This window comes from Bradysia coprophila, unplaced genomic scaffold (genome assembly GCF_014529535.1).
Source record: "Bradysia coprophila strain Holo2 unplaced genomic scaffold, BU_Bcop_v1 contig_297, whole genome shotgun sequence".
Classification (NCBI taxonomy): domain Eukaryota; kingdom Metazoa; phylum Arthropoda; class Insecta; order Diptera; family Sciaridae; genus Bradysia; species Bradysia coprophila.
The window spans coordinates 1,017,155-1,035,761 of NW_023503555.1; the positions used below are offsets into that span (position 1 = coordinate 1,017,155).

At 38.2% G+C, this 18,607-nt stretch overlaps 3 protein-coding genes across 7 annotated transcripts; 1 reads left to right on the forward strand and 2 right to left on the reverse strand.

Annotated features, from left to right (window-relative positions):
- Positions 1-1,149: 1,149 nt before the first annotated feature.
- LOC119078719 lies at positions 1,150-10,807 on the reverse strand. Of its 5 annotated transcripts, none has more exons than XR_005088048.1 (5): positions 10,633-10,807; positions 10,469-10,528; positions 10,049-10,381; positions 9,364-9,975; positions 1,150-1,310 (listed from the first exon to the last, which is right to left on the reverse strand). XR_005088048.1 is itself a non-coding variant. In XM_037186392.1 (3 exons), the coding sequence occupies exons 1-3, from the start codon at positions 10,509-10,511 to the stop codon at positions 9,664-9,666; spliced, it is 417 nt and encodes a 138-aa protein (XP_037042287.1). In that variant the 5' UTR covers positions 10,512-10,807; the 3' UTR covers positions 9,364-9,663. The 5 variants fall into 5 exon arrangements, 1 of the variants encoding a protein (XP_037042287.1); XR_005088049.1 differs by having other exon boundaries at positions 9,364-9,704; positions 9,783-9,975; positions 10,469-10,807; XR_005088050.1 differs by having other exon boundaries at positions 10,049-10,249; positions 10,469-10,807.
- A 2,996-nt stretch (positions 10,808-13,803) lies between these two features.
- LOC119078715 (pre-mRNA-splicing factor CWC22 homolog) lies at positions 13,804-16,264 on the forward strand. The gene is made up of 2 exons (XM_037186387.1): positions 13,804-14,748; positions 14,811-16,264. Exons 1-2 carry the CDS (start codon positions 13,815-13,817, stop codon positions 16,193-16,195), a joined length of 2,319 nt encoding a protein of 772 aa, XP_037042282.1. The 5' UTR covers positions 13,804-13,814; the 3' UTR covers positions 16,196-16,264.
- Positions 16,265-16,413: 149 nt separating this feature from the next.
- LOC119078718 (grpE protein homolog, mitochondrial) lies at positions 16,414-17,730 on the reverse strand. The gene is made up of 4 exons (XM_037186391.1): positions 17,552-17,730; positions 17,023-17,179; positions 16,631-16,948; positions 16,414-16,571 (listed from the first exon to the last, which is right to left on the reverse strand). The coding sequence occupies exons 1-4, from the start codon at positions 17,620-17,622 to the stop codon at positions 16,464-16,466; spliced, it is 654 nt and encodes a 217-aa protein (XP_037042286.1). The 5' UTR covers positions 17,623-17,730; the 3' UTR covers positions 16,414-16,463.
- Between the last annotated feature and the right edge of the window lie 877 nt (positions 17,731-18,607).

The window sequence follows — 18,607 nt, forward strand, 5'->3', positions numbered from 1 at the left end:
GCAAGAACTATTTATAATAAAGATTTTGCAATGAAGTCGGGCTACTAGCAAGTTTACGGCCATGGCAAAAGAAATTTCTACTTTCATGTTTTTAAGCAAATATTATACGTCGGATAACTCACCTAAGACAATTAGACATAATTCAAAGACATTAATTTGTAATATTTGTAAATTTCGTTTAACACATAAAAGCCTCATCCATGTGGAATTGTCTGGCACGGAAATCCGAATCATATTGGTAGAAGAACCACTCATCCTTCCCGTCCCAGTTGTTGAAGTCCCTCGTATTTACCTATTTTCAACATAGCTTAACGCCTCACAACTCCGGAACACTAGAGATGAGTGGGTTGAGGTTTTTTCCAACCCGAACCGTTGTTCGTTTTTGAAAACCGACAGATTTTTAAGCCGGTCCAAGTCCAAGCCGTTATTGTTTATGAAACCCGGTGATAACAAGGAATTTAACGGACGACAGGACTCGATTTGATTGGCACTTCCGATACACGGCATCTTCGTCTACTTACTATGAAAAAGCAAAGATCACGAGTTGTCATCTCATTTTTCCATATCCCCTCATCTCTACGGTACACAGGACGTTTTTGACAAGTAGAAATACTACCAGACTCTGTTAGTTCCATCTTGCAAGACTTTCGTTCCAATGAGTTGTGAAATTTGATAAAATAGACGTAGATGACCGGGATTTTTTCCACATATAATTAAATGGAGCTAGAAGAAAATCCTTACCACCACAAACAATCAATGAAAAGCATATAGGATTCGAGAAAAAAAAAGTTTTTTTTATTGTAAACGAACACAAATTGAATCCGCGAGTCGCGTAATCGCGTAATGCTTAGTTTTCTCTTACGAAAAAAGTACTCCGTGTGAGAGACAAAATTGAATTTTTTCAATTTTTTCTTTTGTTTATTTGACAGCTCGCTATCTCACGGCTCTCTCACGGAGTACTTTTTCTTGAGTGGAGTGGATACTTAAGTAGACGAAAACGAAAAAATAAAAAATAAAATCCGTTGCAGTCACTCCGTTAACTGCATGATGATGATGATGATGATTGATTTTGTGACCGTTAAAATATTGCACTATCGTCATTGGTTATATGGCCATTGTTCACCGTTGTTATCGTAGCCTCAAGGTTACTGATGCCATTCAATTTTTGCTGATCGATTTCATCGTCGGATATTTGAACTTTCGCTTCGGCACTGGGATCGGATACATTACTCGCGGAGTCCTGCATGCATGCATGCGATTTTCCCAGCCAAACTGTTTAAATTAAAACTTGGTGCTTGACGATTGTAACACTGAAATTGTCATTTGTAAATATTGCTCATTTCCCAGAATCCTTAAGGTTGTAAACTATGGAGAGGTCTCGCAGATTTTGTGGTGAATTATTTCGATGTAAAACCCTCAGACGCGTGTACAATAAAATGACGTTCTGTGTGACTTCTAAAAAGCCTACAGCCTTGAAATCTAGTCCTTCTTATGCATTAAAATTCACTCGTCAAATTAACAACTAACTTCCTGTTCCTGAAAAGTCAAAATATAAGCGATATGGCGGAATCGCATTACGGTTGCGCTTCGGATAAGATGTTCGAGAAATACTACGCCAATCACGGTGTGCCTGAACCAAATTTAAACAAAAAATTTTGCACCTATGATTTTTCTTCTTTTTTCTCTTTTTTGGGTCATAACAAACAACTTTTGTTCGAGGGGTAGGTTGGCGCAGCGGGCGCTTTTCGAAAAAATTGCGAAAACGTCATCTGAAGTCCATTATTTGGCCGTTTCCAGCACTTTTAATAACTGTTGTGGGCTAAATGACTTATTATATAAATTTTGGTAAGTCATCTGATCATTGAAAGTGATCAAGAATACTGTCAACTAGTTACAAGAACTTAATGTGCCACTAAATGTGAAAATTAGGATGGGATTCATCAATATATGTGAGCAGCGCTCCAAAATTTCGGAGTAGCCGTACGTAACAGCATTGTAGGACCAATCAGAGTTCAATATGACTACATTTTCCTAATGTTAGTATCTTTTCGATGTCTTCGAGGTATACAAAAGCGATTCTCTATTTGAATTTTATATTTTTCGTTACGAAAGTGTCGGTTTTGGTGGTTTCGGTTTCACGGAGGTCCCTTAACTTAGCTACATTTTTTCTATAGTGTTGCAATATTGGACAAAAAGACGACTAGATAACATCACAAAATGTTTTAATATATTTGGTATGGCTAGAAGCATGTATGGCAAAAAAATGTCAATCAAATCTTCAAAAAATATAGACGGTACCGGCTTACTAATAGTGAAAAAACGTAAGTGAATATAACTAATTTTCTATTTACAGTGGAATAACGTAGGTTATAAGTCATATTAATCCAGTTTTATACTAATTTTATATTTTCATAGTCGAAAGACTAAGAAAGAAAAATGATATGACAAAAAATTAAAATTATTATATTTTTAGTTGTTTAAATATATTTTTTTGATAAAATTAGGTACATTCGACGACGATCAGTAAGCTAGTAGTCTATATTTTTTGAAGATTTGAGTGACGTTTCTTGTCATACATTTTTCTAGCCATTCCGAATATATTAAAACATTTTGGGTTTTTTTTAGTTGTCTTTGTGTCCAATATTGCAACACTAAAGAAAAAATGTAGCTAGGTTAAAGGACCTCCGTGAAACCGAAACCACCAAAGCCGACACTTTCGTAACGAAAAATATAAAATTTAAATAGAGAATCGCTTTTATATACCTCGAAGCCATCGAAAAGATACTAACATTAGGAAACTGTAGTCATATTGAACTCTGATTGGTCCTACAATGCTGTTACGTACGGCTACTCCGAAATTTTGGAGCGCTGCTCACATATATTGATGAATCCCATCCTAATTTTCACATTTAATGGCACATTAAGTTCTTGTAACTAGTTGACAGTATTCTTGATCACTTTCAATGATCAGATGACTTACCAAAATTTATATAATAAGTCATTTAGCCCACAACAGTTATTAAAAGTGCTGGAAACGGCCAAATAATGGACTTTAGATGACGTTTTCGCAATTTTTTCGAAAAGCGCCAACCTACCCCTCGAACAAAAGTTGTTTGTTATGACCCAAAAAAGAGAAAAAAGAAGAAAAGTCAGAGGTGCAAAATTTTTTGTTTAAATTTGGTTCAGGCACACCGTGCAATATGAGGTCGGATAAAACGACATTCCGGCGAGGGGTGACGCACTTCTGGAATTTATGGATTAAATGGATTAAATGGTATTAAATGGATTAAATGGATTAAATGGTATTAAATGGATTAAATGGATTAAATGGATTTAATGGATTAAATGGATTTAATGGATTTAATGGATTAAATGGATTTAATGGATTAAATGGAATAAAAATTGGATTAAATTAAGAGTTAAAAGATAATAATAGTAAATTTTGCTTGAAAATTAATAAAAAATTCATTCAAAACCGTTCTCACACGAAAAATCGTAAAGAAATGAATTTTTTCCCGCACGATATAACGTTCGGGAAAACCTGACATTTCGTCAAAATAATTCACATTGCCCAGACTAATTAGAAGACAAATACCTCAACAGACAAATATCTACACATGCACATTAAATTTATTTCAATTACGAATGAGAGCAATCTCATAATGATGTTGATGGTATATAATGGAAGTAAAGAGGTATTGATCGCGTTTGTTTCGAATGCAATACATTGTAGATTTTTATTGTTATGAGATGGACCATGGATTTAAATTTGTTTTGTTTAGGGTTACCATTGATTCTCTTTTGATATGAATGATTCTATAAAGCCATCAAATGCTGCACAATCGTTTCTATAGCATAAAAATATTCTGAAGCATTGTTCGGTGCATTTTATGTGGCGCAATGTCCCATGGATGTCATAAATTTCATTTTGATGTTTATTTAATAATTCACAATATTAACGGATTGAAATAGCTGCTACAGTTAGAATTATGGTCACCCTACAAATGATACAAGGCATGTCTCATATTTTGGGATATCAGACCTTAGTTTTCTATATACTGTTCATGTAATGAACAAACTGTGGTGAATTATTTCAATCAATATAAATCATTGGCGATTTATGTTAGTGTTTTTTAAATATTTAAAAGTATAAAAATAATCTTAAAATTTAATCGAGATGTCCTCAGAGATGTCTCGTTCTCAATTCTGGGAAATAATTGAAACAAAATTTGGGTGTTCTGTACCTTCATATATGCAAAATATTTTAGCATTAAACGGTTATGATAATGCACTGAGTGTAAAAACTATTACGGCCGACGATATTACGTTTTTCGAGAAATTTGCAAAGTCGGAGATGGCAAATCTCATTCCAAAGAATGCGAATATGAGCGACTTTTACGGCACATTTGCTAATTCAAAAAGCAATTTTTGCTTCTTACGTGGTCATGTAAAGCTATTGGAAGAAATCGTAAAGCTCATTAACAGCACTATTTCGTCGAAAGGTGCTGACGTCTTTCTCGTGAAGAAAGCAAAAATACATCAAAATACAGTTCCAATCCGCATTGATCTTCAAGGTATAGGCCATGGATAGAATAAGCTTTTTTTAGAAAGTCCTACCCAAGTAGCATTTCAGAAAAAATAACTTATTCGTTAGAATAACGTTGTAGCAACGTTGTCACAACGGTTTTGCAACCGTTGTTGCCCGGTTATAGTTTAACCTAGGTCAATTAACCGTTGGATAACAGTTAAACAACGAAAAAGTTAAAAATTTAAGGTAGAGCAACTATAATTTTTAACTTTTTCGTTGTTTAACGGTTATCCAACGGTTAATTGACGTAGGTTAAACTATAACCGGGCAACAACGGTTGCACAACCGTTGTGGCAACGTTGCTACAACGTTATTTTAACGAATAAGTTATTTTTTCTGAAATGCTACTTGGGTAAGTGTTCACTGTTTGTAGATAGACACCAGGACTTACAATTAGCGACATCCGTGGCGACCACAAGTAAATCCGTGGACACGGAAAAAAACTCTTCACTTATCGAAAGCTTAGTAGATGAGAATCTGATGGATGCAAATGTTTCTCCATTTTCCACCTGCTCTGAGAGCCAATCGGCTGCAACACAAGACGAACAACCAACGAACTCCGAAGAGAATTTAGAAAGAAAACGGATATTTTCTAATTTGATTTCGTGGTTAAAAAAGAAAGCCCGTGGAATTTACGAACGGGTAATATGAATGATCGATTTTTTGGCAGACATGTTGTCATTACCAATTACCACCAACTATATTTCAGTACTCGCATCGGTTAAGTGAACAGATGGTTGAATTCCGTACATCTTTCGAAACTAATGGCGAGGAGGCTTGTCATGAGGAGGAATTGAATGAAAAAGTCTGTTGCAGCGTGAAATGTCCTGTTTGTTTAGAATTGATAATGATCGCGAAGAAAGACAATTACTTTTTGCTATAAAATTTTCACAAACACGTTCGTACTCATGTGAAGGACGTAAATACGAAGAATGAGCCAAAAACCAAACGGAAATTAAGGAGCGGTAAAATAACCACCGACAAACGAAAGAAGGGCAATGTAACAAACAAGAAGAAAATTGACGTAAATTTGGATACATCGTCTGATTCAGATGAAAATTTGTCGAAGGACATGTACAACAATTTCGACAAAGGCAGTGATGATGAATTAGAAAGCTTCAGCGAAGATGATGGTAACGATTAGTGTGTGTTAACTATTTATGTTGTTGGGTTGCCGTTTTCCATAATAAAGTGCATTAATGACTGACATGAATTTCATGTTCTGCTCTCTTCATGTTTCGTTTTCCTTGTCGACTCAATATAGACGTTTTGCTTTTTCAGACCATGTTGATCTCGTCAACAAAGTGAATGATCAACCTATTTTGCGGTTGATGGTTTCATCTGCAGACAGAAATGCGAAAAGATGTAAACAGGGATATCGCCATGATAAGTTCATCACAAAGTTTGCTTGTTTCATTAAGATGCTGGCAGGGTTGCTAGCGTACGAAACGCTACACGCCAATTTGCCATTATCATTGCCGTCAGTATCCACGGTCAATCGTTTCCTGAAGGACAAAGGACCGATGATTGTTCAAGGCGTCTTTCGAATAGACGAATTGGTCAAATATTTGAAGGATCGGAATCTACCACTTCGTGTTTCACTCTCCGAAGATGCAACAAGAATTACACCAAAGGTTGCATACGATTCAGTTACAAATCAATTGATTGGATTTGCTCTACCGTTGGATGATAATGGAATGCCTGTACCTATGTCTTTCGAGGCCAAACATGCTCAGCAGATTCAAAACCACTTTACGAATAATGCTAACCACATTTCGTCGAACATTATTGTGCAAATGGCCCAGCCGCAATCTTTGAATGTTCCAGCATTCTGCGTAAATATGCACCTAACCGACAACAAATACACAGCGGAAAAAATTTTAAGTCGATGGAATTACACATTGAACTACTGTGCACAGCAGGGTTTAACGATCGACAACTTTGCAAGTGATGGTGATCCAAGAAGTTTGAAAGTCATGAAATTCAAAAGCAATCTCGGTATCAATGATAATTCTTTTCTTAGTTGCGAATGGTTTAGCTGTGGCAGTTCATACATCACGACTTACACTCAAGATGCTCATCACATTGGAACAAAGACCAGAAATCGACTGACTAAAGCCTCCAGGCTGACACCAATCGGATCGAAATTAATTTCAGTTTCACATTTAAACTATTTAATTGACAATGTTTCAAAAGATCGGCATCTCCTGACCCCACATACAGTCAACCCAAAAGATAGGCAGGACTTTCTCTCTGTTGAGAAAATCTGCTCCCCCAAAGTAATTGCGTGCCTCATCGACTACGTTCCAGATTCAGATGGAACAGCTATATTTTTAAAGGCGCTTAATTATTCCATTTACTCGTTTCTCGATACATCAATGACTCCAGCTGAAAGGGTGTATCAAATATGGTACGCCATTTTTTTTTACCGGGGATGGCGATCTTGGCTGTTACAAAGCAAACACTACACATTGAAAGAGAGTTTCATTAGCGCCAACTGTTACACTTGCATTGAACTCAACGGTCACACGCTAGTAAAACAAATTCTAAAGGCTCGAGATGACACAACTTATGAATTTATGCCATACAAACAAGGAAGTCAGCCTTGTGAAGCAATTTTCCGACAAGTTCGTTCCATGTCGTCCACTTTTTCCACGGTGGTAAATTGCTCTATGATTGATATCACTCGTCGAATGAGGAGAATCCAGCTTCAATCGGAGATTATGCATGATTGTGAAGGAATAATTAAATTTCCGAGACTGGAACAGAAGAAGATACAAGATGGCATCACACAATTGCTGCCGAGCAAACATGAAATAATTTCGTTGATAGAAAAATCGAAGTCGGATTTAATCACGGACATGTCACGCCTCGATATCGATACAAGTCAACTCAACTTCAAGTGCCAAGTTCAGCCAACTAATTTTCATTCCGAGTTTCACTACGAAGACATCGATGCAACGGATGAAGATGACGATTTCGACGAAGACAGCGAATTTGAATCGACCGATGAAGAGGTCGACGATGAAGAAGCGATTGAACTGGAAGAATTGGAAAAAGACCTTCGCGAAATAGCTGGCTTAACAGGCGAACTAATGATGCGGGATTATTCGACAGCCAACATAAAAGTAGACGAAAACAGCCCTTACGCAGTTGTGGTGGATTCGACCGGAGTAGAAAAAGTTGTCAGAAAATCCTCTATTTGCTGGCTTCTCTCAAAAGACAAGTACAAATTAAGTAACGATCGACTTCAAAGAGTTATGGAGAAGGATTATCAGAACTGCGGTAAGTCGAAAATTCTGTCGGCCTGATTAATGATGTGAAATGTAAAATCAAAACGTTTGCAATTAAGTTGAGGCCATTTTATTCGATCATTATTTATTATGCGACATTGTGCAGGCAGGGAAGAATAATTGTTTGTTTTCTTTTCTCGAACCAACAGGAGCAGTAAATCGAAGTCATATATTGGATTTAGCTCAAAATAATGAAATTGGTATTGGAGAATGGTGTGTTTTCAATGTAGACTCCCAACTATTGGCTGGCATGGTATTGAGCTTTTGTTATATTGGTGGTAAGACACTAAAAGCAAGGCAGTATACAAAGCCGGTTGCACAATTAACCAGTGCAGTGTCTGCATCTATTGGTGTCCTGGGGATATGGTATTCGTGGGATACAAACGGTTACTTAACCCGAAAATCGACGTCTCATTCTTTTATTAAAATTGAAAATTATCGACAAACGATACCGAAGCCTACGTATTGCAAAAAAATGTTACAAATAGATCGTGAAATTGTACTCAAATTGAACGACCTTAAGTGAATTTAAGTGAAATATTAATAAACATAAGTCCTCCCTGATGTGTATGAAGCGTTTTAATGTTTATCGCATCGTATTACTGGAAAGGTCTGAAAACGAGATAACGACTCGGTAATAGATGTATCACTAGACTCTTTGACATGACTTCACTTATTTATAGTCTGAAACACGGTGATATATATGGTAACTGGTCGAGGTTTAATTACGATGCTAAATCCTTAAGAAAATGTAATGGTTGACAATAAATGCTAACGTAAAAGACTTTGATATTGTACAGAATAAATGGATTAAATGGATTAAATGGATTAAATGGATTTAATGGATTAAATTGGGATTTAATGAAGTGAGTCACCCCTCGCATTCCGGTCGATGATGATACCAAACAAAGACAATAATTGCAGATGGCTTCTTATTACGATAGAGAACGTAACGATACTTTTTGAGCTTAGCTGTGCGTTAGGCAGCAAAGCAGGAGGATTAAAGATCTTACGTTTTTGGTTGATTAGAAACGTAGGCTGAATCATAGCAGTGTTAGGCAGCTAAAAACGCGTTCAGGATTATAAAACGCTCATTTACATATCGACCGACACCTACACACTCGACGGTTGATTGAAGAGTTATATTTTTAAGTGCTTACAGACAACATTCCAATGTATGTTATAAATCGAAGACATCCCGAACTTTGTCTCTTACCAACGCACTGCTCCTAGCATGAACATAAGAAATATTTGGAGGCTGATGAAGTCACAGTAGGCACTGCGATTTTTTCGTAAAGATAGATGACGTGTTTTCGTGGTATGAGTTAAAACACACAATACAATCAATCTTAAGCGGTAGCTCTCATCACAAAAGCCTCCAAATTGGACATTTGTCAAAGTAGTGTTCATGCTAGGAGCAGTGCGTTGCTCTTACAAAATCACCAATATTTCGCAACGGAAAATTCAAAACCAGACACTTACTTCTTAACAGCCGGAATCCAGTGTTCGCAAGCACTTTCCGTATGACGATCGGCGTTATTGTGGTGAGCTTCCATTTGAGAACTTTTGTGATAGCTGCTGGTATTGCGGGACCTTTTTCAAGGTGATCGGCGAACGTAATATATGGAGGCACGTATGGAAAAGGGCTAGCCGATAGTGGGCCGGATTCGGGTCGACTGCCAATCATACTGTCGGTCCATAAATTGGCTTCCGCACGGCGTTGTTGGTCGACTGTTGTTCTTGACTTTTTATAGTCGTCGTCCGATTGTTACGATTTACTAGCTAGTCGAAGTGTTGTTTATGTATATTGTTTCGTTGCATTGCTTTAATGGCAAATTGAATATATCAGTTTTAGCGTTAATAAAAGCGGCTATCACAACAAAAACTGAAATAGAACTAACAAAACACAAAAAACTGACAAATCCATAAAATGTACTCCGTTTAAAAATGCGATTTATAATTTTTGCCGGTAGAGGTAATACAGGAAGCTAATCAGGAAGCAGTTACTAGTCTTGAATGATCGGGAAACACAACTTTCAAAAGGTCATTTAGAGTATTAATCACGGCAAATGAACTACGGAGATCAACAAGCAGCTGAATAAGATCAAACAAAAAGAAAACGAACTAAAAAAGTGAGTAAAATGTTAAAAAAATTTAGAAAACTTACGAAGCGTTCTAGATGCAAACTTTAAAAAGGAACTCGTATTTTCAGCTTTACTGCGAGTTTCGAACTGCTTGTAAAAATCTGTGACATGTTGGTGCTCCAATGCAGTTCCATCGGCAGGTGGTTTCGAGGAAATCGCATAAAATATTCGGTTCTCCAAGCTCACAAATGTTGTGTTATCAAGAACTTTGCGTCGTTTCGAATCTAGAATGAATGGCATGTCCTCATCTTGTTTGAAACAGTCAAACCTGCTTAACAGCCTCCTTAGCTGTGTTAAATCTTCAGCCATTATGACCAATGCCTCGTAGTTATTAACATATACTTCACATTCATACTCTAAAATTATAATAGTTGAAGAAAATGGTCCTCATTACGAATCGTGACAAAACATGAAAAATCTTGTGAATGCAAGAAAATGCTTACTTTTACGAATGTCGTCGTTACTTGTCTGCAGAATGTTTCCCATCTTTCCCAATTTCGGGTCTACAAAAATTACGATGCGATTAACATGAAGATGAAAAAAACAACACGACGAAAAACGGAAAAACTCGATAATTTTAATTTCAAAGGAATATGAGATGACGTACTATGTCAATTTAAGCCGTGTGATACACCTCAGCCATTGAAATGTTATGATCATCACACAAGAAATCACATAAAATTCAATTACTAAATTAAATTAATTTACAGAACTTTTGTTTGCGTATACACAACATTTTTTCACAAAAGCAAATTCAATAGGCGTCAAAATTATTATGTCAAGTTGTTCTATGTTGTTACCACTTGTTACCGATTACCAGCTGGTCTACCGGACAATACTCGATATACGGATCTACTTCAAATTTCAGATAATATTTAAATAAGAAATTTTGTATATTTTATGTGATCCGGCAGTTCTAATGTTATAATGCAATTCAAATGTTTGTCGATTTATTTGACTAGGTTTTCGGTAGGTAATCAAAATTTCAGGGTATAGATTCTCGTAGCGTTCGTAACTTGACAATTCTTATGGGATTTTATACACGCAACTGTCAAGTTACGAATATTTGTAGTTACGAAAAAGCGATAATCGTTGCCCAAGAGCCCAATTCTCATACATTCATCACTTTAAGAATTCGTAACTTGAAAGTTCTTATGGGATTTTATACGCTCAACTGTCAAACATTATTCTAGTCGTTTTAAAGTTTCTTTTACTAATCTCCTCCCGGGATATGAGTAATTATTTCATTGACATGAGCTTTAAAACTCATTTCCCGAAAGCTTAGTGAGCAAAATAACTTAAGTGGGGTTGCATCCTTGTCACCTTTTGAGGTTGCATCCCTCGCCTTCAGCTCGAGGTGCAATAGCCACACTTGGGAAAATAAATAGTTCCAAAGAAGAACATAAGGGAGAGAAAAGTGAAATTCGACATATTTCTGATTGGGAGCTGTCGTGGTTTGTATTTGATTCCACACATTAAATCTAGATTTTCATTTGTTAAACGAAATTCATGTCAGGCATGAGCGCCGACGGAGAAACCTCGGCGGCGGCGAAAAAATCGGCTTGAGCCGGCTTAAAACGGCTCGGCTGGAGGTTCCTTTTAACTTTTTTTCAAAATAAAAACGTTTAGATAAATTCATGGAAAATGAACTAGTAAGCATGTAAATGAAATTGTACGGAAAGCGAAAATGTAGGTAGAGTAGGTTGTTCAAAGTGCAAGTGGAACTGGTCTTGTTACAAGCAAGTCTCTAAGTCTAAGGTTCACTAACACGTCACGTTTTATTGCCTCAAAACTTGAACTAAATGGAAAATCATGCTCCGGTACACTCATTTAACTCATTAAGAAAATGGTTTTCGAGAAGAAATCGAAAGCTCACGAAAATCAAGTAAAAATTGAAAAGAAAAAAAATCGAGAAAATTCGCAAAGATCGATAAAGTTTTCTCAAATTTGTGAAACTGATTGTGCGCCTTCGGCTCGTTCCGCAAAGGTCATACTTGCCAAAACAACAAACTTAGAAGCGATGACGTAATATACCATTCTGGAAAATTCATGAAAATTCAAGAAAATTTTCAAAGTTTTCTTAATTTTGAAAAAAAAAAAATCAAAATGTACTTAAGCTGCTTAGGATCAACAGGAATCTCGGTTTTCAAAATTATTTCACCCATTCACCTTTCGAAATCTTTATTTCATTTTCCAGCCGTTTCAAGCCGGCTTGAGCCGTGTTTTTGGCACCGGCTCGGCTGCGGCGCGGCTTGCTCAAAAATGGCCGGCGGCGGCTTGATCGGCGGCTTATTTTCGGCGGCGCTCATGCCTGATTCATGTGGAATCCCTAAAAGCAAGTTAAAATAGAGTGTTAAAAGAGAGCGATTTGTGACTACATACATTCATACATTTTTGACAGCTAACCCCGAGATCAGTTAAATTTAACTGGTTTTCGCTCTCCACACTGTTATGATGAGAGAGAAGAAAATACCAGCTAAAGGAGAGCGAAAACCAGTTATATTTAAAATTTATTAAGAAAAAGTAAATTTGCAAGCAATTTCTCTCATTTTGACGTGTGATCATGAGATCAATTGAATTTAACTAGTCACGAATCGCTCTTCTTTAAATACTCTATAGAAAATATTCAATGACAAGTATAGAGTGTTAAGTGAGACGAAAACCAGGAGAATATAGTGTTATGATCAGAGCGAGAAAACCGACAACCAGTTTATTGTAACTTGCCTTGGGGTACTTTTTAAAGTATTTCTTTACTAACTAAAATTGATAGTACTCTGTTTATTTAAAGTTGTTTTCGATTGCTGTCATTTTGATGTGTTACCCCGAGAACAGTTATACAAAAATCTATCTCACTCAACACTCTATCACATTGAAATTAATTGCGGCTTGTCAACTCTCGGCACCCTGGACTTTACTTAAATAGTCGAGGAATGCCTCCAAATAAATTTCTAAGAATCCAAAACTGAATTCTAGATTTTTAGAAATTTATTTGGAGGCATTCCACGACTATTTAAGTAAAGTCCAGGATGCCGAAAGTTGACAAGCCGCAATTATTTTGAATGTGCTATACCGCAAGGCAAGTTATAATTAACTGGTCTTCGGTATTTTCGTTCTAATTATCAGTCAATTCAGTTGAACAAATGAGCCCAGGTTCGTATCGTCCATAGTATATCGAATGCTTGGCTAATGAAGTAAATTTTGCATCAATCTGTTCGGAAATGCTTGGATAAACCAAGAAGTCAGCTTTACAGTTCAACTGGTGATATTCTAGTCGTGACGTTATGTATATTTTACATACCAACTATAACCAATCTACACAAAATAGATCCGACGTGACGGTAAGAGTAAAAGCAGATGGTTGTTCATTATAGATTACATAACGCTCTGGAGCAGTCAAGGCTGTATACTTTGGGGAGGTCACGCAGATAGATACAGATACGCGGGTTACACACCACAGTTGATGATAAAATGGCCGATTTCATACAAAAATTCACCTACTCTGATGATTCTCGTCGTCTTGATGATGTGGTGAATTTTTTGTATATGTAAAGTCATCAGAAGTGGTGTGTTCCCGCGTATCTAATAAAATGGCGGTCTGCGTGACCTCCACAAAGCCTTGGGAGCAGTGAACGCCAAGATTTCAGTAAAATTTGTTGCTTACCTTGCTAGTAACCTTGAATTTGCTATCCTTGCAACTACATGCTTTAAACCCTATAAACCGTTTAAACCCCACTTCGGGCGCATCAAACGTACTCACCATTATTTTTCTCGTTGACAGCAGTTTGACAGATGTTCAGTTATCCTCCTGTCTTTCACCGAGAACAAGTAAAAACGTTTGGACATTTAATTGGAAACAAAACAGTTATGACTACACCGAAAGAAAGCAAAAGCAAAGATGAAGCTGATCCCGAAGTTATACCACGTCGCCAGCAGCGCACCGTCGATATTCTTACCTCCAAAACCGGTGGCGCCTATATACCGCCCGCAAAATTGCGTCTATTGCAAGCTGAAATCACTGACAAATCGTCCGCTGCGTATCAGCGAATCGCTTGGGAAGCGCTGAAAAAATCCATCCACGGCTACATCAACAAAGTGAATGTGGACAACATTGGGATTATAACGCGCGAATTGTTGAAAGAGAACATCGTACGAGGTCGGGGTCTGATTTGCCGTTCCATTATCCAAGCACAAGCTGCATCACCCACATTCACACATGTGTATGCAGCTCTCGTTGCTGTGATCAATTCCAAATTTCCAAACATTGGCGAACTTTTGCTGAAACGGTTGGTGATTCAGTTCAAGCGAGGATTCCGGCGAAACGATAAAATGGTCTGCTTATCGGCGTCTCGCTTCATTGCCCATTTGGTGAATCAGCGAGTGGCCCACGAAATTCTGGCGCTGGAAATTTTAACACTGCTCGTGGAAACGCCGACCGACGATTCTGTGGAAGTGGCGATAGCATTTTTGAAGGAATGCGGTTATAAATTGCAGGAGGTGTCGTCGAAGGGGGTCAATGCAATTTTCGAAATGTTGAAAAATATTCTGCACGAAGGCAAATTGGACAAGCGCGTCCAGTACATGATCGAAGTGGTGTTTCAAGTGCGTAAAGATGGTTTCAAGGATCACATAGCAGTGATGGAATCGCTGGAATTGGTCGAAGAAGACGATCAATTTACACATTTAATTATGCTGGACGAGGCCACCGATGCACAGGATGTTTTGAGTAAGTGATTCACTGCCAATTCACGGTTGTGTCGGATGAAGTTAACCATTTTTCTGTTCCAGATGTATTCAAATTCGATGCCGAGTACGAGACCAACGAAAACAAGTACAAAGGACTCAGCAAAGAATTGCTGGGCAGCGATGCCAGTGGTTCTGAAGACGATGAGTCTGGCAGCGGAAGTGACGGCAGTGGTTCGGACGAAGAGGAAGCTGAAGGTGCCGAAGAGGAAAAGAAAAATTTGATCATCGACCAAACGGAAACGAATTTAGTGGCGCTACGGCGTACCATCTACCTGACCATTCACTCCAGTTTGGACTACGAAGAATGTGCGCACAAGCTGATGAAAATGGAACTGAAACCCGGTCAGGAGATGGAACTGTGTCACATGTTTCTCGATTGTTGTGCCGAGCAGCGAACGTACGAGAAATTTTACGGCTTGTTGGCTCAACGCTTCTGCAACATCAACAAGATCTACATTCCACCGTTTGAGGAGATATTCAAGGACACTTACGCAACAACACATCGCCTGGACACGAACCGACTGCGGAATGTCAGCAAATTTTTCGCCCATTTACTGTTCACCGATGCTATCGGATGGGATGTTATGGAATGTATCCGATTGAATGAAGACGATACGACCAGTTCCAGTCGAATTTTCATCAAAATTCTGTTCCAAGAATTGGCTGAGTACATGGGACTGGGCAAACTAAATGCGAGATTGAAAGACGTTACGATCCAGGAATCGTTCAGCGGATTATTTCCCAGAGACAATCCGAGGAATACGCGGTTCGCTATCAATTTTTTCACGTCCATTGGATTGGGCGGCCTGACCGATGAGTTGAGAGAACATCTGAAAAAGGCACCAAAACTGATGACACCAACCGTTACGGAAGTACTACAAACTAAAGAAGGTAGCAGCAGCAGCTCAGATTCGAGTAGCAGCAGCAGTAGTAGTAGTTCGAGTTCCAGTTCATCCGACTCATCGTCGGATTCGTCAAGCTCAAGCGATTCGTCGGACAGCAGTGTTTCGGTGAAGAAATCCAAGAAAAAGAAAAAGTCGTCGGGTCGTTCGGCAGCCAAAGTGTCGAAGAAGTCGGATACAAATTCACGACGAAGAAAACATTCGTCCGAAGAACGAACATCTGGCAGAGATGATAAGGTTAGAAGAAGAGATGAATCAAAGGCGTCTAAAGAGAAACACTCGTCACGACGGGATTCGCGAGAACGGAAGGAGTCGCAGGTGGCTAAAGATAAATACGCACAGCGACGAGACTCACGTGATCGAGACTATGGTCGAGACGATCGACGACGTGACAGAGACTCTCCGCGACGCCGTAAGAGGAACAGTGACAGTGACAGCAGCGATAGAATTAAGGACAGCAAACGCAGGAAAGATGATCGTCGGTATGGTAAGTCCAAGCGAAGCGTTTCAAGTGAAAGAGAATGAATGTGTAAGATGAACGGTTGTCGGTGAAATTGATATGGAAATAAAAAGAAATGCGAGAGGAAGATCGTCTTCGACTTGTTTCATTTTTCTCCACTATTTCGCTCGTGTGTCTCGGATGCAGGAAGTCTTAATCAGCAATCAAGTGAATGATCAGTGTGTGACACTTCGGTATCAGTTGGCTGATTTCTCCGTCAAATAAAAACTCAAACTCGACGAGATACGATGAACTGATTTCTATTTCCTTGCATACATCCACCACAGAACAATTTCATTTTTTCGAAACGCCCACCAGTGCCGGCCGTATACATCTCTCGCGTAACTTATAACCGACTTTTGTCACCTCAACTACAACGTCTGGGTCGACATTTTCACATTGCTGCAAAATATTCCCGAATGAGCAACAAATTCTGAAATGCAAATTCAAATCGAACAAACCTTCTGGAACAGCGCTTCATGCAAATTGGGATTGAATTTCTCATTGATTGGATTGACCACCTCTAATCCGTGCCGTTTAAAAACTTGCATCAATGACTGTTGCGTCATCGTCAAGCCTTCGTACAGATTCTTTAAGTGCGGATTCGAGTTGTTTACTTCATCTTTCGGCACCGCGTTGGTCGCATGTCCCAATATGTCTGCCACTTCCAATAAGTCCTTGCAGAAGCTCTGTATACCGAAAACTTTAGCGTCGTCGATCTGTTTGGTCAAACGTTTCCGTAAATTTTCACTATCGGCCAGCGATCGCTTATACTTGTCCTGGATGGTTTTAGTGGTGGGAATGGATTAGTAATCGGTCAATGGAATGGTGCAATTCGGCGAGATTTTCTTACCAGCAGTTCATCATTCTTTTCCTTTAATTTTGTTACTTCGAGTGTTAGCCCTTCGACTTCCGCTGTCGGTTTACTTTCGCTGTCTTTTTGTTCCGGGTCGATAACGTTTTCCTTTCGTTCTGACGAAAAATTTCGACTGGACAATGGTGCTGACAATCTGCGGAAAAGAACGTTCTAAATTGGTCGAGATGCATGATATTCCCTAAGTCGGACAGTGGGACATTGTGAGTAACATGATTCCTGCGGTAGTTTGATTCAAAATAAAAATGTTAAAGCGAACAGATAACCATGAAGGAAACCGAAGCTTCTCGGTCACTGTCACTGTGTTAGAGAAACAATTTTCAATCAAAAAATCGGAAAATTATTCTACTCAACACATCAACACAGATAACGATTCTGGGCCTCGTTCAGAACACCAAGAGCTCACAAAAAAGGCAACGCATGAAAAAACATGAAATTTATCAATTTTCGATGTAAGGTTAGAAATTACATCATCCAGAAGAAATTGCCTTTAAGTGCTTGAATTTACCGTAAATTTGACGTTTGTTGAAGCAGCGTAGTAAATCTGGGCGATCGGAACATTACGGTCAAGGATGCCATTGTGATATATTTGAGTAAATCTCTCTAATTCTTTGATATAAATTTCACTGCAGTTCGGTGTGTTCGCTCAAACAACAACTTAACTTTTACATAATCAGAATATGACAATTCTTTGACATGCTAACTGGGTGATAAAGTCTAATGTGCCTTACCATCATTGCACACTGTTGGTATAAGACGTACTTTCGGCGAAGCGACTAGTCACAATTTTTTTTATCTCATCATCGACCAGTAAGTTCTGTTTGCTGCGTATGATGCCTAGCTTCGGTAGGAAACACTTGAGGGAAGGTTCTGACTCAAGGCTGTAAACTTTGGGGAGGTCACGCAGATACTGATACACATTTAAAGAATTCCAGAAATTTTCAATAATTTTAAGAGTTTCAAAAACTTTGAGAATTTAAATTCTTGAACCTCTCAAATTCTTAAAAATTCCCGAAATTATCGAGAAAAAAAATCCTGAAAAGAAGTCCTTCCTTAATGTGATAAAACATGACGTCATAATTGGTCAAACAAGTAAGCGAAACGCACTTGTTTGAATGTGTGCGTGAGTAGGAATACATTCTAGTGTGAAAACTATTTCACTCGTTCCGACTCCGGCTACCCTCTTTTACACTTGATACATGTTTGTAATCACTTACTCGGCTGTAACATACTACTATGTTACAATGTTACTATGCCACAGCGACAACAAAAAGTCTGATAGGATCTGTCGCTGTTCTCTTAACCTTTTAGAAACAGCAGACGCAACGCATGTAATCTTCAGTAAATCTGTTACCTACTAAATTTGGCTGAAAGTGTTGTCCAATACACAAAGTGTCTAAAAATCTATTACTTCAGTCGTTTCAATATCATTTTGCTCACTAAGCAGAGCTCATCTCTCATTTTTGTGATTGCTTTCGACAACAGACTAGCCGTAGCATTTTAAAAAGATTCTGTTAACAGTGATCTAGCCATAGAGTTATAATCGAGAGGTGACAAGGCGGTG